Below are 20,404 nucleotides of genomic sequence, written 5' to 3'. Positions count from 1 at the left end.
TGAGACAACAAGCCAAATGTTAGAAAGTATTAACTTTTGAGCAATATTTCACTAACTAGGAAACCTCATCAGCCCATCCTGATCAAGGCAATCCAGCCTCACATGATAGCTCTTTTCTACCAGCAAAATACTTTACAGTCAAAGGTAACCACGGTTTCCAAAATAAAACTGATATATAGCTTTGCAGGTAATGATTCTTGTCATTCCCTTCCAGATAAAGTCAACTTGGACACCCAGGATCTTGCTGATTCTATTTGTCCACTTAAAAAAGCTGCAATATAGTTAATGGCAGAGTTTGCTACACTGAAGGAAGCATCAACTGTATCAGGTTCATGCCACTGGAATCTCTTCAACTTGAACTGTCAAATCTAGTCATTTTGTCCTTTAACCTTATCCTTAATATTTCTTCTTTTTAGACACCATGACAATTCCTTTTTAAACAATGCTATAATCTCGGACTCTAGTCACTTCTGAAATGCATTCAATGCTCAATTACCCTAAATGTAAAAGGTTTCTTCTAACTTCCCTATTTATTCTTCAAGTGATAACGGTAAGAGTTACTACATTATCACCTTACGTTTATATTTGAAGTTGTCCTAAAGGTCAATGTCAACTTCTCTGGACCTCAGATGCTACCTGTCCTGCTGTGCTTTTCCAGTGCCATACTTTTTGACTCTGACTCTCCAGCATCTGCAGTCCTCACTTTCTCCTAAAGTTAAATTATCAGAGCTTAACATGACCTATTCTTTACAAATTCACATTGACTGTTTCTGATCAGTCGTAGGGCGGCACGGTGGCACAGTGGTTAGCACTGCTGCCTCACAGCGCCAGGGACCTGGGTTCAATTCCCGCCTCAGGCGACTGACTGTGTGGAGTTTGCACGTTCTCCCCGCGTCTGTGTGGGTTTCCTCCGGGTGCTCCGGTTTCCTCCCACAGTCCAAAGATGTGCGGGTCAGGTCAATTGGCCATGCTAAATTGCCCCTAGTGTTAGGTATGGGGTATATGTAGGGGTATGGGTGGGTTGCGCTTCGGCGGGTCGGTGTGGACTTGTTGGGCCGAAGGGCCTGTTTCCACACTGTAAGTAATCTAATCTTTTCTATATTCACCAATTTCAGCCTAGACGTGTACCCATGATTAGGATAAAGCCGGTTTTGTCCATATCATCCTCAAGCACTCCTAATGGTTGCTTATTAAGTACCTGTACCATTTCCTCTAGCTCAGGCCCATCTTAGATGATCTTTTAATTTTCACGTCTATATGATAGCACTTGATATTGCCCTTTATGTTGATCAATCTTCTTTCACATTTCCTCTTCAGCCTTTCAAACCTTTTATAATTCTCATTGTTTACTTGGATGTTATCACCCCTGTCTTTATTATATACCTCTATTAAGCTTCTCATTACCCCTGGTAGCCCTGCTCTTTAACATAACCCTTTACTCTTTATTGGAATGTATTTAACTTTATCTATCCCTCTAAATATCTGCACTGCTGGTTGGGTGTTTGATCTGCCACTTCTTTCTTCCAACCAATTATTCTGTGCGTGATCCCCTTTCAACCCACTGAAATGAGCTAATTTCCAAGCTAATTACTTAGATGACTCTTCCTCTTTGTTTTCAATGTGAACCTAATTAGGTTATCATCACTATTTTCCAAAGCATTCTCCTACTTTCAGGTTACTCACTTGTTCTGCTTTGCCATCGAAAAGGATTGGAAAAATAGCATCCTCTCTTAGAAAAAATACAAAAGTTAATATTACAGATTTTTGTCACAGTCCGAATAGTACAGATAAACATGATTTTAAAAACAGAGCAAGGGAAAGTGAAAAGCCAAAGAAATGTCTCATGCTCATTTCACGTGTCTTTTAACTGTTTTCACTTGAGCACTTGACACTTCATTCCTTTATTTTCCCATGTCAGTGTTCACAGGTTTTCTTCCAGTGACCACAACAGTTGCACCTCTATCCTTCGCTCTCCCCACCTCCCCATAGGTCTTGTTAATGATCTCTTGCTGTTTTAAATGCTTTTCATTTGTAATTAGCTTCCTGTCTGAGGAAGGGTCAAAGTCTGAAATGTTAACTGGTTTACTCTGTTCACAGATACCAACAGACCCACTGCAGAGCATTTCCTATATTCATTTCAAATTTCTTGCATGATCATTTTACCAGCATATATATTTTTTTGCAAGGTCTTTATTCCTCTGAATATTATTGTCAAAAAATATCCTCTCCCTCTCTGTACTTATGCCTGTAATGAACGATGCCAGCCTACTCCCATTCCTTTCTCCAACTTCTGGCAATTGAATGGTCAGGATTACTTCATTCCCAAACCAAAAGAGAAAACGCTGGAAAATCTCAGTAGGTCTGGCAGCATCTGTAAGGAGAGAAAAGAGCTGACGTTGAGTCTAACTGACCCTTTAGCTTTGACAAAGGGTCAGTTAGACTCGGAACGTCAGCTCTTTTCTCTCCTTACAGATGCTGCCAGACCTGCTGAGATTTTCCAGCATTTTCTCTTTTGGTTTTAGATTCCAGGATCCACTGTAATTTGCTTTTATTTCATTCCCAATATGGCTCTGGTTTAAACTAAACTTCTGTCATATCAGCATCATGCTCCTCCATTCAAATTGATGCTTTTAGTTGCTGGTTTCATTTATAACATTTTGCACACATGTAAGTACTGAAATTTTGATACATTCATACACTACGTTCTTTCTCTTGTGGTTTTTTTTTCTTATTCTCTGTCCCCACCTTCCCAAGCTGTATCCTTCCATATCCCTTCCCACATTACTCCCTATTGCTTTATTTATCTCTAAGACATTGGTATTGCCCAATTCTTCTGGAATCTATTCCATCTATTGTGTCTCTGCTTGCATTTATTTAACACTCTTCACATGTATGCACAAGTCAGAGCTCCTTATTACAAAAAGATAATGAACAAAATGCATGAGAAAAGGAGGAAACTTCCTGGGGCCTTTGATTCTTTCCACATTATCCATTAGGCCATGTGCTAATATCTTTAATCTGTGTTTGGTTGGCCGAGCATGTGGCACAAAGAGAAATTCCAAAATTACTATGCAGCAGACTTATCCATTAATTTAATAAATAACTGCTCAAACTCCCTTCGCAAGAGTTCCATCTTGTCCATGACTTTCTGTTTCACCTTGCACTGTTACTGCATGCCAGGTCACATTTGAAGTAACGCATATTCCTCCTACAAACTACGATATCTTCTTAAACTAATATATCTTTACATGACATTATTTATTATCTTCTCCTTTCCCCTCCCACGCATCGTGCATTTGATTTCCTGGACATGGCAGTACTTGCTTTGCCACATCCTCTGCTATAACACAGCTATCTACTATTGCAGATCCCTTAAAGAGGGTAACTGCGCTGTCTCTACCCAAGTCTTTCTTTGACCAAGGAACGCTTAAGTAACTGACCTTCTTGAGACTGCCTCAAGAACATGACAGTTTAATTGTTAATCAGCTATGTAAGCTGTAGTAAACATGCTCACCCAATAATCATGTCCCAACTGTTCTGCATTAATCTTGCAAAATTGCACAGGTACTCTCAATCAACAAAACAGAATACGATGAACTAACGTTTAAATCCACAAGGTGCTTCTGTGTTATTGAATGTGGATCTCATTGTTGTAAACCTTTCTTGTTCACACTGAGGGATCTTTTTTTTTTAACAAACACCCAGATCCAGATTAAAACAACTGAAGGCATCCAAGATCGGAATAGCTGCAGTTCTTCCCCCTTTGAACAGCAATTATTTCCGAGGGACGACTGTACTCCCCAATGGTTGATTAGAGTTGATGTGGGTCACTGACAGAGAAATCACTTTACTACCCTATCTGAAACAGGCATGGACTCAAAGAGCACCCCCAAAAAATGGTCATCTCCACCACTTTGGATTAGTGCAGACATCAAATAAACTTCCATTGCCACGATTGCTGAGACAAACTCCTTTCTAAAGTGGTTGTGGCTCAATACATTCCCACTGCAGGGTTACCAGGGGTGATGAACTGGCAATGCAAATGCAAAATAAATTATTTCATTTTGAATTCAATCAGACCATGTTGTAACATGTGCTACTGATGTTCAGTCATTTAGTCATCTAAGTATTAGCAGGGTGTGACAGAAAATAAAAACATAGTGGTTGGAAAAACAGGATCTGAGGGTCTCTGGTAAAAACTACCTGGAGTAAATTTACTCTGCAAACCACACAGGTTAATAAATTAACTATAATGCTGCAAAATAAAGCCACTTCATTTGTTGTCAAATCAATTCCCATGTTTTTTTCTCTGCCAGCATTTGCCTTTCCAATTCATGATTCACATCAATCAGTTGAACTGCCAGACAAACCTTTTAGTTCAAAAACTATTAAAGAAAGCATACAAAAATAGTTTCAATTAAATCTGTACTTTTCCCCCCCATGAAAAAAAGTTCTATTCTTTCATGCAGAGGAGCAATCACTAACCCAAAACCTGAAAGCCAAGAACTCTATTCATGAACTATCCAGCTGTTTTAATGCATCAGCCTGACACCTAGTCGTTCGAACTCCATGATTTACCTTCTACTGCCCTTTTCCAAATGTACTTACTTATATTTATTCATTCATTCTTTCAGCGGATGTGGGTATTGCTGGCCAGACCAGCATTTGTTGCCCATCCCCAACCCGGCCTTGAACAGATTGGCTTGCTAAGCAATTTCAGATGGTCGTTAAGAATCAACCATATTGCTGTTGGTCTGGAGTCACATGGAGGTCAAACTGCTCAAGAGCAACAGATTTTCTTTTCCTAAAGGATATTAATGAATCAGATGGGATTTTACAACAATGAATGATAGTTGTCTTGTTCACCATTGCCGAGGCTAACTTTACATTCTAAATTCATGGCCCTACAATACTAACCTGGGCCACTAGGTTATTAATTAATTGACATCACCACTGCACCATCACCTCATAAAAGACATTCCACATCCTCTGTTCTGTATAAAGTTGAGTGATTAACCTCGTACTGTGAAGGTCAAAACATTCAATGCTCTCAAGAATTTAAATATAGTCCTTAGGGTTAAAGGTATTAAAGGGTATGGGTTTAAAGCAGAAACAGAGAATATGACGAGTTGATCAGCCACGATCAGGCTGAATGCAGGCTCGAAGGGTTTTCTGGCCTACTAATGTTCTCATTTCTATGTTTCTATGACCTTAGACAGCACCATTGAAGCCCTAAACTGAATTATTCTGAAACTTTAAAACAAATGTCAATGGCTCTGTGCTTTCTTAGAAAAGTTAGAAAATTCACCTGTAAAGTTGATAAAACTATGATAAAGATGGCAAATGATTTATAAAACAGACTCCTTACGCCTTTCTGATTTAAAGACCCCCTTATGTGTTCTAGAAAATGTCACAGTATCTCAAGGGAAGCTAAACAGTCAGCAGGAACAACTACTCTGTCTCAGAATTAACTTCTGAAATGTCACTATGTCCATGGATATGCATGATCAAAAGACTGCAAAATAAGCATTAGATATGGTAAATGAGACACAGCACAGCATCAACACAGAGGTATTCTAAGTGATGGTTAAAACATTGATAGGAACATTCAAAAAAAACTATTCAGCACATTCACTCCCACCAAATTCTTCCAACTGCAGATTATCATCAAGAGAAAACTCAGCTTGGTGCTGAGGCATGGTTTCCTTTCGAAACAACAAAGCTACCAATTTTATCAGTTTGAATTTTTTTTGTATCACTGGTTAATGTCAAGAGATTTGTTCAAGCCCAAAAGGTAAATTTTCAGCATGAAAAGTACAATTCATACAACCTATTTCATCTCCTGAAGAAAACAGACCGACCTACCTTACCCTCTTCCTAATGTTAGTATTAATACATTTCCGAAATGACCAAATAGTCTTCATTTTTCCAAAAAGCTACTAAATGAAAACATAATTTGTCTCGACATCTTTCCACTTAACTGCGGTCTTCTGCACTGAAAAAACATCTCCTCCCTTCCCCAGAACTGTTTGTCTTACAAATACAATTTTGATCTTCTCTAGTCAGTCTATTAAAGACTTTATGTGCCATCTGTTTTGCCATTCCACCATTCCTTGTCCTCTTGAAGTCTATCACTTTCCTTCCCACAGTTTATAATATTGTGTCATCCACAAATTTTGAAACTGTGCCCTGTACATCCAAGTTGAGGTCATAAATAAGTACAAAGAAAAACAAGGACTCTTACACTAGTGCCTGGAGAACTCCAGTATAAACCCTTCCTCCAGTCCAAAAAAAAACAACAGTTTACCATTACTGTTTCCTAGCATTCAGCCACCTTTTGACCCATGCTATTGTCCCTTTCATTGGCTTCATTTATAATGCCACTTTTATGTGGCACTGCATCAAATGTCATCAAGTCCATGTGCATATACTAACTATATTTCCACATCAACCCTTCTTAATCACCTCATCAAAAATTCAATCAAGTGAACTAAACACAAATTGTCTTCACCAAATCCATGCTAGCTTTCCTTAACTATTTCACACATCCAAGTATCTGATCATTTTGTCCCAGATCATTGTTTCAAAGTGTTGTCCCACCACCATAGTTAAACTCTATTGCTGTTGAGTTTATTCTTCAAGTTCTTTGAGCAAGCGTAACATTTACAATTCTCCAGTCCTCTGGCAGCACCTCTGTATCTGCAGAGCACTGAAAGATTACAGATATATTTTATGTTCAGAGATGTTGCTACATATCCCAAGAGCAGGTGGGATTTGAACCAGGGTTTGCTGGTTCAGAAGTAGGGACACTGCCACTGCCCCACAACAGCCCCTTTGAAATATTATAGTAATATGACCATGATAATTAAGTAGGGGTGCGTTGCAGCCAGCTGCTACAAAATGAAAGCAGCCCAAACACATATTCCATATACGATATTTGATGGTGCTTTACATTAGAAAAGATTTTCCTTATGGGTAACCCAGTGCCATTCTGCTACAGTCCCTTGCTGCTGCTGCTTAACAGGATTTTCCCCAGGCTGGCACAAGGTAAAGAAAGGCTCCAGGGTTCTATGGAATTCTCGAGAAAGTAATTTCTCATTTAAAACATTATGTTTATGAGTAAGCTATTGTCATGAAAAGTTTCCATAAACACAGTTTCAAGAATGTTTGACGACTTACCAGCTGTTCCCTTGGGGCAGCATCCTCCCTCCCGGGAGGAGAGTCTGACTGTGAACAGAACAAATATTAAGTTAGAGCAACATCTTCTGGATGCTTTGTAAACTGAACTACATCACACTAAATTATTCAGCATAGTAAGAAATGTAAATCTTCATGAGCAGAAAAAAATATAAAAGTTTGATGAAAATTCAAAAGCATTTTATAACAAGGAATCCTGATAATGTGAAAACTCCACATTTTCTCAGCACTCTCCAACACCAAGACCCTCTTCTATTGCTAGGAGTCTGCAGTGTCATTTGGTATGTAGCCTTCTTTGTAAAATGCAGAAGACCTGTCTAAGCTTATTAATCTTTTAATCTGTTTTCCCTTTTTGCATGGAGGTTCATCAGTCCCTCCCTTCAAGATGACCTGGCCATGACTAAGAAGTCAGTAAAGTAGAACTCACTGCAAATTTGATACTGGCTGCTCTATGATGATCACATGAGGCTACCAACTGGCTATTCAATTCAACTGCCCTGTGGCCATTTCAACTCCATACCAAGGTACACTATAGTTAATGCACCATGGCGATAAAAAATTATACTTACTGAAGGGAGGAAAAGAACAAGGGAATAAGCATTCTTGCATTGAACCTAGTGACATCACCAACCATTCCAACACCAAACCGTGAGCCAAATACAAGAGGGATCTTGTCCCTACATTACCCAGACACAGTCAGGATAAACAAGTTGAGTTCTACAATTTTGATACCAAATGTGCATTAATTCTACTTTAATGGTAATTCCAAGAGACTTCACAGTATTTATTTTAAACAGAATTTTATGTCTTAATAAGGAAATGAACAGATGCTGAGAAAACTGGAGCATGCATTATTTTCATTTTGTCTTTTCAACTTTTCAAATGAAAGCATGAGGTGGGGGCAGGGGGAGGGGAGAGAGAAAGAGTGCTGAAGAACAGATTATGGTTACACTTTTCCTATCCAGTTGGCTTATTTTGTCGACATGAAAGTGAGCATTGGTCAAATGCAATACACAAGTCTCTTCAAATCACTCCACCACACTGCCTTAAAAGAAAAATTGCATTCTTTTTAAATTGCTGCACAAAACAAAAATAACATACAAACATCTCGTATTATTTGCTGGTGCTTGGCATGATTTGAAAGGAACTATTCAATATCAAAGTCTAACATTCAAAGGCTGTTCGATCTTCATACGCATGGGTTAATCATCAAAACTACTTGCACTAATTACAGCCTTATAACGGCCCTGTTCGGCACTTTCTACTTTAAAGTGCTCACCAGTTGCCTGTAAGCAATGCATTGTGTGTAAACTTCCTCCAAACACAGTCTTAAATACTCCCCCCAAGATTGCAACCCACAGTTTCTCAAATGAACCAAGATAGGCTTGGCCATTTTTAGGATGGCTATGCACTGTAAATATTTTTACGTCTGAACTATGCTTCCTTTGCATTTCACAAAATTCTGGATTTGCAGCAAATTCTTTTTGATCTGGAGCTCTACACTGAATTGGGTTTTGAGCTATATCGCTCAATAATGCTGTTTTTAGATTGACATTGTCATCTGACTGGATCAGTAATTCTGAGGCCTAAATGCAGACTTACATTCTGGGGACAGAGGCTCAAATCCGACCACAGAAGTTGGTGGAATTTAAATTGAAATCAATTATTAAAATCTACAATGATGACCATGAAACTAAAGCATTCCTACAAAAATCCATCTGGTTGATAGACATTGGCAGCTATGTGTACTGTCTACATCTTTACACTGCAATAACATTGTTTATATACCCCTTTCCAAACCCACAAGCTCTATCCTCTAATAACAGCAAGGATAGTGGATGTTTGGGATCACAACCATCTGTTAAGTTCCCTCTAAGTCACGCACCATTCTGATTTGGAATGATATTACTGTTTTCCTATGTCCAAGGAGAGCTCCCTAAAAGCACTGAGTTAAACTACCACACAGACTACAGTGGTAGACAACTCGTGACTAACCACTATAGGACAACTAGGAATAGGCAATAAAGTCAGTGATGTCCATATTTTGTGACTGAAGAAAAATTTTTGTTTAAGTTTCTGTGCACTACAGCTGGAAATTTACCAAATCTCTGCCAACTGTCTTCATAAAGGTTCTGACCTATTTATTGTACCCTGGATAATTCCTTCAATAAATTAGTTAACATGAGAACTGGATTTGAATATGTTAGCCTTAACTCTGTGATATATTGTAGTGGAATTTTCAAGTGACATTTGCCGAATGATAGATCAAGTTCATATCCAAAAACATCCGAGTAATGTAGACAATGAATTCTCTCAAAGTACAGCGAGAACTGTTCATAAAATGTACCTTAGTTATTCATTTGTCAAAAGGAAAAAGGTTCTGCAAGTCCACTACTGCAGATATACATCATTCTCAATTGAAAGGGTTTACAGCTACCATTTCCCTGGTCTCCATATGATCCCATGAGTGGACACCTTGACTTCCTCAAACTTGTGCAAACAACAAGTGGCCTTCAATTTCAGTTTGGATTCCAGATGAGCTGCATGAGTGAGTGCACTAAGCCAATGACTGGGTTCACACGTTTGCTGCTGGCTCATGGAATCCAAGTTAATACAACACCAAGATAAAAGTAACCACAGGCACAATTCTCTCTCACCCCTGCATTATCGAGTGTGTTCCTGGTCTCAGGTCCCAATACCTCATCACTGGATCGTACTCATGAACACATGCAGTAAACTGGGTTATAACATCCTCGTGAAATACACTAACTCTCATAATTTGGATTACCTGAAACAAGTTACAGGTATAGTTATCAACCACAGTGGATTTGCTCCCAGCATGTATATCTAATTTTCAAAGGCTCCAACCTTTCCAGGCTCCTGCAAGACTCGGAAAATTAAAACTAGGATAAAAGGAAAAATAATGTGGAATAAATGAATAATTGAAAATGACATTGGGAATCAGAAAATTCACCTCCCTCAAATCAAATTCCTACCTACTGAAGCTCAAAAATTACATCTTTTTGAAAAACTAGTCCTGACTGCCACACTATACTAGTAGCCTACACAAATGTCTTTAATTATTCATGCACACCTGTACATCTGGACTTTACAAGTTCATCAGAATGAATGGGCTGAATGGCCTACACCTATTCCTATATTTGTCACTTGCTAAGAAAAAGTGATCTAGGGGCTTCTGTGATGTATTGGTAGCGTCCATACCCCTGAACCAAGAGGCCAGGCTTCAATATCCACCTGTTCCAGAGGGGTGTAATAACATTTCTGAACAGGCTGATCAGGAAAATAGGTTAAATTTAGAAAAAAGAAAGCAATCTGAATCCAAATATAACAGCAAAGTCTGGAGCAATAAGAGACCATTCAGCCCATCAAATCCTCTCCATCCAGAGACCATTTAGAATTATTTAATTGTAGAGTACTGGCCAACCTTAGCATCATCTATCAATCTCCTTCTGAAGTCCAATTACCTACTCAAGCTGTATAATTTGTAAAATTAAGTACATAGTTGTGCTTTTTACTCTCTATCTCACAGAAAGGAAAAACTTGCAAATAGATAGTGTCCTTGGGATGCTTTATAATCAATGGAGCACATTTTAAATTACAAACAAACAATGTTGTGTCAACTTGGGTGTAGCAAACCTGCAAACAGCATCAAAATAAATGTGCAGACAATCCGGTTTTAGTTTGAGGCATTAAATGGTGGCCAGGACACCAGAACACCCTGTGCTTATTCTAGAAGTGCCACAAAATCCTTTGTCAACCACAGATGGGTACACCCATTAGACTGACCAGCAAGGAGGTCTGAACTGGTTCACTTTCCAATCCTTTTGTGTGCTTTAGAGAATGCCTCTCCAGGGTAGATTTATAGTTCATGTGGAACTTTGACTACAAACAAATGGGAGACTAATTCAGCCCCAGAATGCCACAGCTTGTAGTTTTAAACTATAGCAATTTTAAAAGTATGTAAAACAATAGCTAAAGACTCTACAGCTTAAAGACTCCAGGATAATGTATAATATTCAATCTACAGAAAACATCGGAAGTGCTTTCATGCACTTGAACAAACGGAACAGTGGTGTTCATGACCATGATGTCATGAGTACAATATCAAAAAAGATGGTGGATCCAAAAAAAACTGAATAAGTATTCAATCAGAGAAACTTATTTATGCAGAGAGCACCCAAAACATGAAACTCACATTTAAATCAGAAACCAACTAAGTACAGAGAAAAATGAATGGCAAGAAACTCTGATACACTTGGTAACGTGAAAGGAGAAGAATGAGAACTAAGTCAGTAGAGACTAGATCAGCTGAATGGCCTGTTCTGTGTGACACCAGTGTGAGGGGTTTCACAGAAACAACTTTAGATTCAGAGGATGCACAACAAGAGCCAAGAGTTTAATTAAAAATAAATTGCCTAGTAACCTCAGGTGTCTAAATCACACATGGTTTGTTTTTTCCGTATACCTATTGATTGTGAGTGAGAGTGTGTGTGTGCACGCGTGAGAGAGAGAGAGAGAGAGAGAGAGAGAGAGAGAGAGAGAGAGAGAGAGAGAGAGAGAGAGAGAGAGAGAGAGAGAGAGAGAGAGAGAGAGAGAGTGTGTGTGTTTATTTATACCACACACATTGGCTGATTTTGCTGCCTCAGAACTCCCTGGTTACTACACTTTACATATTGAGACAACTCATGTCTCTATTCTCAGGGGATTGCTATCTATACTGAGTTGACGTGGCAGTTAGTAGCTTCAGAATTGAGAATGATGGTGTGTACATTGAAGAGTCAAAATTTCCAGTGTTTATAACAGAAATTTTCAATCTTGAAGGTAATAGCAAAGTTATAACTGGTTGTATGAGCAGAGGGGGGGCAAGATAAAAACCAGCCATCATGGTTTAGATCATGTATAGATGAGTTTATACAATAGCTTTACAAATAAAAGTTCCAATTTTAGAAATGCTTCATCATAAATGAAAACTTTCACTGACAGATGCAGGACATTCAATACTATCAGAAACACCTTGTTGTTGCTTTTGATTAGCTGAAATAACATTGTGGAGAAAACCTTTGGGTGGGCTGACTCATAGTTAACACTCCACAAACTGGGTTTTCAAATGCTCTGTTAAGCGCAATACCAACAACTGAGCATGTACATTATCAAATGGGAAGTTACAGAAAATAAAACCCTCAAGCAATGCTGACTGCAGTCATGTTGCAATGGGCACAGGCTTCTCAGATTGTCACAGGTGGTTCATTTTCCATAGTTCCAGGTATCCCAATGTGAATTGTTTATGCCACGTGTTGAAATTTCCTTGTCAGAAAGGCAAAAACGCTTCCATCATTTGATAGCTGCTTCAGATTAATCATTACTCGTAACAGAGGGCTTGACAGATTACAGAGATACATTATTTTCAATTGACAGTGTGTCCTGCTCATAGTATAAAGTACACGTTTCAGGTCTTATTGAGCAGTGATTATGTCCCTACCTCTGAGCCAGGAGGTCCAGGCTCAAGTAACATCTGCCATGACATGCCAAACAGGGTAATTTAATAGATAAAGTTTTGAACACTGTCCGTGTTCTACACCATCCAAAACAAGAACAAACTGCAGCATATTTTATCCAAAACAGTGTATGAATTTATGCTGAATCAGTTAATAAATCACACTGTTTTATACAGTTCACAAAAGCTGCAATGTTGGAACAAAGCTGCTTTGCTTTCATCAATTCCTATATAAACACCGCCTGAATTCAGAGTTAAAACTGAACTGAATACTTAGATGGAGTGAGAATGCCTAACAGTGACTCGCACAGCAGAATCTGGGTCAGGTCTTCACATTTACTTAATATCTCAAATTTGATGGTGAAGTAACTCTACTTTCCATAAAAATACTGATGGAGTGCCGAGTTTGCTTAAAAGGGATCAGAGGAAGTGTCCACATAGAAACAGATGAGTTAGCAGCAGGTGTGGGCCATTCCACACATTCAGCCGGCTCTCCCTTTTTATAAAATCTTGGCTGATCTGATTGTGGCCTCAACTCCAGCTTCCTGGTTACTTCCACATCCTCCAACTCCCTTCAAGCAAGAATCTTCCTATGCCTTATAAACACTCGATGGCCCAAATCCTGTTGTTCTCTCGGGAACTTTCACAACTCAAATAAAGTCTCATCTCCACTTTAAAGCTGTGTCCCCCCATTCTAGTCTGTCCCACAAAGTATCCACTCAGTCATGTTCCCTCAGGATCTTGTACATGGCAGTATTATCACTCCTAATTCTTCGAAACGGCAACGGATCCAGGTTCATTCCTTCATCCCAGGAAGTGCCAGCTTTCACACACAAACTTGATCACAGATCTATAATTCTGTTATTGTGATACAACAGGTAACACAACATAGGCCCTGTTATGAATCTTATAAGCACCCAGATTTGATTCAGCGTCTGTACTCCGTTGACAGATCACAGTAGGAGCACTTCTGCCACCCAGAGCCATTGTCAGGCACATGGCACCATCTGCAGGGCTGAAGTGAAAATGCAGGGAAAGAAGATTTTTGTTTTAAATTTCAAATGCAAATTGCTAAGAGGAATCTTTTCAGTTATTATCCCAAAACCTCCTCTTGTCAAAATACTGAGAAGTAATTTACTTACTGCAACAAATTATATTTAGATAGCTCCAGTAATGGAATGACATGTATGAAGGTACTTTACAGGAGTATTATAAAACAAAGCTTAAAAATCACAACCCATTTGCAGAATTGTATTTGCAGATACATCCTATTTTGTTCAAAAAGCACACAATCTGCAGGCAGTCAATCCATGTGACCGTTTATAAATTCCTATTTTAGAAATAGAACCAGTCTGACTCAAGACTCTAACTTCACACCTTTAATGCATTGTCTGAGCTGAGATGTCACTTTTTTTAATGCAAAACCTCAGTTTATCTTGGGAATGTGACTTGAAAGTAGTTCTGGGATTTACATATTAATGAATTGAAACCTAATTGAAGACTTAACAGTAATCTAGGTTTGCTCAACTTATCGCATCAGTTGCATGACACTATGATCTTCTGCTATAAATTCTGCGTCCTATGATCCTGCCCCATTAGCTACCTGATGAAGGAGCAGCACTCCGAAAGCTCGTAATTCCAAATAAACCTGTTGGACTATATCCTGGTGTTGTGATTTTTAACTTTGTCCACCCCAGTGCAACACCGGCACCCCCTCATTATAATAAAGTATGATACCAAGGCACATAAGGAGATATTAGATCAAATGGCTAAAAGCACTATCAGAAAGGTAGGTATTAAGGAGCTTGAAAGAAGGAAAGTGAAGCAGAAAGGAAAGGAGGGTTTCAAAGAGGGAATTTCAGAACTTCAGCACAGGCAACTGAAAGCACAGCCAGATGGTGCAGCAATGATTGGGAATGCACAAGAAGCCAGAATTAGAGAAACATAACTAATCTGCGGGATTTCCTATTGCCTGATGCATTCTGAAGGGCATCGCCTCGGACAATCAGAGTCCATTTGCTAGTCAATCAATCAATCAGCTTAGTTACACTTTCCTATCATGTCCATTTTACTGTGATCTTAGCTGATAATAAAACAGATCCCAGAATGAAACCTGGCATGCGAGACCACAAGTTTATTTTTGTTTACCTTGGAGGTCAGTCATGGCTCAAGGGGTGCCATGGTGGCTCAATGGTCAGCACTGCTACCTCCCAGCACCAGGGGCCTGGGTTTGATTCAACCCTCAGGCAACTGTGCGCATGTGGGGTTTGCACATTTTCCACACGTCTGTGTGGATTTCCGCCAGGTGCTCCAGTTTTGTCCCACAGTCCAAAGATGTGCAGATTAGGACGGATTAGTCATGAGAAATGCAGGGTTACAAGGACAGGATAGGGGACCTGGGTCTGGGTGGGATACTCTTTAGAGGGTCAGTGGTGGACTTGATGGGCTGAATGGCCTCCTTTCCCACTTTGGAGACCATGATTTTGACAATAGGCTGTTCATGTACTTTGAATAGAAGGACACACAAGTCTTTCTACACAAAAGAATAAAACAGGAATCATTGCTCTACACAAATATGAGAAAGAAAGATTCATCCTTTTTCACCCAGCAATAACTTTACAGACTCTCAGTCCTCAGTGAAGAGTCATCCCTCATCTCCACACTAAAGATTCTCACTCAGCTGTAATGAGCTTCCTTTCAGCAAGCCACCACATTTCATTAGATGCTATTGTCTTTTTATATCTCTCCCACATCTTATTATGAACTGCTAACTCAGCTCAATTACTCTTGACATGGATACCCTAAACTCATGTCTTCAACAGACTTATAAAATTTCTTACTCTGACACCTCCACAGCATTGTGCTTCTGCGGCTTTCTTCCCACTGACTTCTGAGCTTTATATGATGTCTCCCCCAGCCCTGACTACTTGGAGGCTGCTATTCTGCTGTTATGAACCTCATCTCTCTGAAGAAACTTGTTTTTATCTTTCGAAATCTCTCTGTCAAGAAATTCAAGACAGCAAGCATATTAATTATCTCCCCAAGTGGCTTGCTGGTTATTTAACGAAAATCACTTGACTTCATGTAAACACTGTTTTTAAGTCACTGTTCAAAATGACTTTCACTTCTGACTTTAAAAAAAAATCAAGAACCTCACAGAACTAACCATTAAAATCTGTTTTTCCACTATTTTAAAACCTAAGTTCCCAAATAAAAGCATATAGTGAACTTTTATCATAATCTGCAATTTAACAATGACCGCAGCCTGGAAGTATGCCACTGGTTTCAAATCTGCTTGGGGAATCTCAAGGAAATGAAAGACAATACATAAACGCAAGTTTGTGGAACAAAGAAAGCTTATCTTTCTTCCGATCAAGTATCATGTTAAGATAGGTTCCTTTCTTAGAGTCCAGACATTTTAAGCAAGCAGAGGTGAGGGGAGTGAGCTGAGCTGATGCATTTCCTTAAGAGAACCACCAGGGTGGTGAGGGGAAGAGAGATTATTCTAAAAATACATGCATACAACAAGTTGGCTTAAAGCAAAAACACTTACTCCTAATTATTACACAAAAGCTAAAATCTGTATTTCTAGAGAGGACCAGAACAGGGATTAACGAGAACACAAAAGTTCTTTACTTCTCTACAAACATTGAACCAGAACTGGAGTACTTTATGTTTGCTGCTTAGCCATTGCCAAGCATTACTCAACTATCCAGATTATTGATGAAAGTTCCATACAAACAGGTTTTTAAAACGTCCTTCTGTATTTTGATCAACAGCATACCTGTACTGAAAAGAACACACTTTGTAATATCTCAATGTGCGAAACAGAACTGAAAAAGTGCACAGTACTAGTAATTTCAGAACAGTTGACTCCCAAAACTGTAACTGCTTCCAAACAACTTGACTGAGAAAATCTTCCCATGCCAGTGCACTGTACCAACAACTCGTCCACTTGCATTCACCCAACCTTTCCCCCATAGTCCTGGAAATGTTCTCTCTTCAGATAATGGATTGGTTAGCTAACAGGACATAGTAGGTACAAATGGGTTATTTTCAGTTGGCAAGATGTAACAATAGTGTGTCACTGGAATCAGTGATGGGGTCTCAACTATTTACAATGCATATTGATAGCTTGGATTAAGGGATCAAATGTATAATTGCCAAATTAAGTAATGATATAAAAATAGGTAGGTAAGTAAATTGTGAAGAGGACATAAGAAGCCTGCAAAGGGAGAAGTGAGGTAGGGTAAGTGAGCAAGTAAAAATTGGCAGATCAGAGTTAAGCTTGAAGTTGTCCACTTTGAAAGGAAGAACAAAGAAATTTATTGCAGTTGTATAGAGATTACAGAACTCAGACGTTAAGAGGGATCTGGTGTCTTGGTACATGAATCACAAAAGTTTAGAATGCAGGCAGAGCAAATGATTAGGAAAGCTAATGGAATGTTATCATTTATTGCAATGGAAATTGAATGCAAAAATAGGGTTGCATTTCTTTAATAGGGAGTTGGTGAAACCACATTGAGGAGAAGTTTATACAGTTTTGGACTCCTTATTTAAGAAAAGGACATAAATATGTTAGAAGCAGTTCAGAGAAAGTTAACTCAATTGATATTTGGAGGCAGCGTGGTTATTTTATGAGGAAATGACGGACACAACTGACCTGTATGCATTGGAATTTAGAACAGTGAGAGGTGAGTTTATTGAAACATACAAGATCCTGAGGTGACATCACAGAGTGGATGCTGAAAGGTTGCTTTCCTTGTGGAAGAAACTAGAACCAGGAACACAATTTAAAACAAAGACATCTCACATTTAAGACAGAAATTATAACTTTTTTTTCTCTAAGTGTCATAGGTTTGTGGAACTTCCCCAGAGAATGGTGAAAGTCAGGTCATTGAAATTTTTTTGCAGGTAGAATTGATATATTCTTGACTAACAAGGGAGTCAAAGTTCATAGAGACGGGCAGGAATGTAGGCTTGAGGCTACAATCAGACCAGACGATTATTGCTTGGCTGCACAGAACAAAACTTTGCTAGCAAGACACATGAAGGTGAATTTTTCATCCTGCGCTCATCAGAATTAGGTCACAAGAATTCAAAACTGGAAAAGTAACAATAATTCATTTACAAATTTTAGAAATTGGTGTTTCTTTTCCAAATCTGAATTCTTGCACTCTTTTCCTGATGAATGCACGATGGAAAACTTTGACTTTGTATATCCTTCTTACAATTTTAAAAAGTTATATCCACTCTTCACACTTTTGCAGCTTTGGTCATTTTGAATCAGTCTACAGCGTGCAAACAAACGGCACAAAGCATTCTGAAGGAACGTACCCATGTAGGCAAATGGCTTGCAAATGCTGACTCCGTTGTCTTAACTTTGAAAAGATGGATGTCAGTTATCCAAAGAAAGTTAGATGTATATTTATAAAACTGTTGCAACGATAAAACAACAAAATGAATGCTAGTATGTTTTCAAATATACACCAATCCAAAAATAATGTGACTGACAGAAATGTAATGATGGTTCTCCCTAACTGGTCCCTTGTTTGAATGCAGCATTCCAGTGATTGCATTTGAAAGGGATAAAATGCATACACTTCATTGAATGCAACACATGGCGGCGCCAAACATCAACTTAGCTCACTCGGCAAGTTTTAAATGAGTTACTTCGTTCGTGATTTTGTTCCTGAATACTTTAAATACACTTTGGAAAACGTAATCTCCATAACAGTGTCATAAAACACACTCTTGTTGTACATGGCACCAATGCTGTGGCAACATCTTTACTCATTATTCATATATGTTGGCACAGATTATCAGAAACTTTCATCCTCAGTTCTCCAAATAGTTTAAAATCTTTTCCTTTAGCAAATCAGTTGCAAGGCTGACAGAGTACAATATCATTGAGAGAGCGAGTGAGTGGATCAAATTGCATCATACATACTCTGAAGATTTAGTCCCACGGGATGGACAATAGTTGGACAGCGCCAGAGTAGAAAATATAGCCATTCGTACTGAGTGAATTTGATCACTGACAGTTTAAACTCATTATTACCCTTTTCCCTGTAACGGGGTGATGTAGAGCCACACGAACAGGACTTAAAAATGTGTTGCTGGAAAAGCGCAGGTCAGGCAGTATCAAAGGAGAAGGAGAATCGATGTTTCAGGCATAAGCCCTTCTTCAGGGATGAGGAGGGTGTGCCAAGCAGGCTAAGATAAAAGATAGGGAGGAGGGACGTTGGGGATGTGATAGGTGGAAGGAGGTTAAGGTGAGGGTGATAGGCCAGAGAGGTCGGTAAGAAGATTGCAGGTCAAGAAGGCATTGCTGAGTCCCAGGGTGGGGACTGAGACAAGGTGGGGGGAGGGGAAATGAGGAAGCTGGAGAAATCTGCATTCATCCCTTGTGGTTGGAAGGTTCCTAGACGGAAGATGAGTCGCTCTTCCTCCAGGCGTCGTGTTGCCATGGTCTGGCGATGGAGGAGGCCAAGGACCAGCATGTCCTTGGCAGAGTGGGAGGGGTTGGTTGGGTTGGTTGGTGCGGGTGTCCCAGAGGTGTGCTCTGAAATGTTCTGCAAGTAGGCGGCCCGTCTCCCCAATGTAGAAGAGGCCACATCGGGTGCAGCGGATGCAGTAAATGAAGTGGAGGTGCAGGTGAATTTCTGATGAATATTGAAGGATCTCTTGGGGCCTTTTTGGGGGGGGGGGGGGGGGGGGTGGAGAGAAGGTGTGGGTGCAAGTTTTGCATTTTTTGCGGTTGCAGGGGAAGGTGCCGGGAGTGGAGGTTGGGTTGGTGGGGGGAGTGGTCTTTCCGGAACGCTGATAGGGGTGGGGAGGGAAATATATCCTTGGTGGTGGGGTCTGTTTGGAGGTGGCAGAAATGATGAAGGATGATCCAATGTATCTGGAGGTTGGTGGGGTGGTAGGTGAGGACTGGTGAGGTTCTGTCCTGGTGGCAATTGGAGGGGCAAGGTTCAAGGGTGGAGGAGCAGGAAGTGGAGGAGATGCGGTGGAGAGCATCATCAACTACGTCGGAGGTGAAATTGCTGTCTTTGAAGGAGGGCATTTGGCCTGTTTGGTATTGGAATTGGTCCTCCTGGGAGCAGATGCGGCGAAGGAATTGGGAATATGGAATGGCATTTTTACAGGGGGCAAGGTGGGAACAGGTGTATTCTAGGTAGCTGTGGGAGTCAGTCGGTTTTTGTAAAAGTCCGTGTGGGGTCGGTCGTCCGAGATAGAGATGGAGAGGTCTAGGAAGGGGAGGGAGGAGTCTGAGACGGTCCAGGTAAATTTGAGGTCAAGGTGTAAGGTGTTAGTAAAGTGGATGAACTGTTCAACCTCCTCGTGGGAGCATGAGGTAGGGCCGATACAGTCATCAATGTAACAGAGGAAAAGGTGGGGGGTGGTGCCAGTGTAGCTGCGGAAGATGGACAGTTCCACATATCCAACGAAGAGGCAGGCATAGCTAGGCCCATGCAGATGCCCATGGCTACTCCTTTGGTTTGGAGGAAGTGGGAGGATTGGAAGGAGAAGTTGTTAAGAGTGAGGACCAGTTCAGTCAGTCGAAGGAGAGCATCAGCATCAGTGGAACGGTACTGGTTGGTTCAGCGGGAAAGGAAGAAGCAGAGAGCTTTGAGACCTTCGTGATGGGGGATTTCCCCTCCGACGTGGTTGATGATGCTCTCCACC

At 40.0% G+C, this 20,404-nt stretch overlaps 1 protein-coding gene across 1 annotated transcript in view; it reads right to left on the bottom strand.

The window, feature by feature from the left end:
- pex14 (peroxisomal biogenesis factor 14) overlaps positions 1-20,404 on the bottom strand; it is a 250,989-nt gene that overhangs the window by 217,780 nt on the left and 12,805 nt on the right. The window contains exon 2 of the mRNA XM_060852067.1: positions 7,180-7,227. Within this exon, the coding sequence (XP_060708050.1) occupies positions 7,180-7,227 (48 nt within the window). The remainder of the gene's footprint in view (positions 1-7,179; positions 7,228-20,404) is intronic.

Source organism: Hemiscyllium ocellatum, chromosome 37, assembly GCF_020745735.1.
Source record: "Hemiscyllium ocellatum isolate sHemOce1 chromosome 37, sHemOce1.pat.X.cur, whole genome shotgun sequence".
In the NCBI taxonomy this organism is placed as follows: domain Eukaryota; kingdom Metazoa; phylum Chordata; class Chondrichthyes; order Orectolobiformes; family Hemiscylliidae; genus Hemiscyllium; species Hemiscyllium ocellatum.
This window is presented reverse-complemented; position numbering and strand designations above follow the sequence as displayed.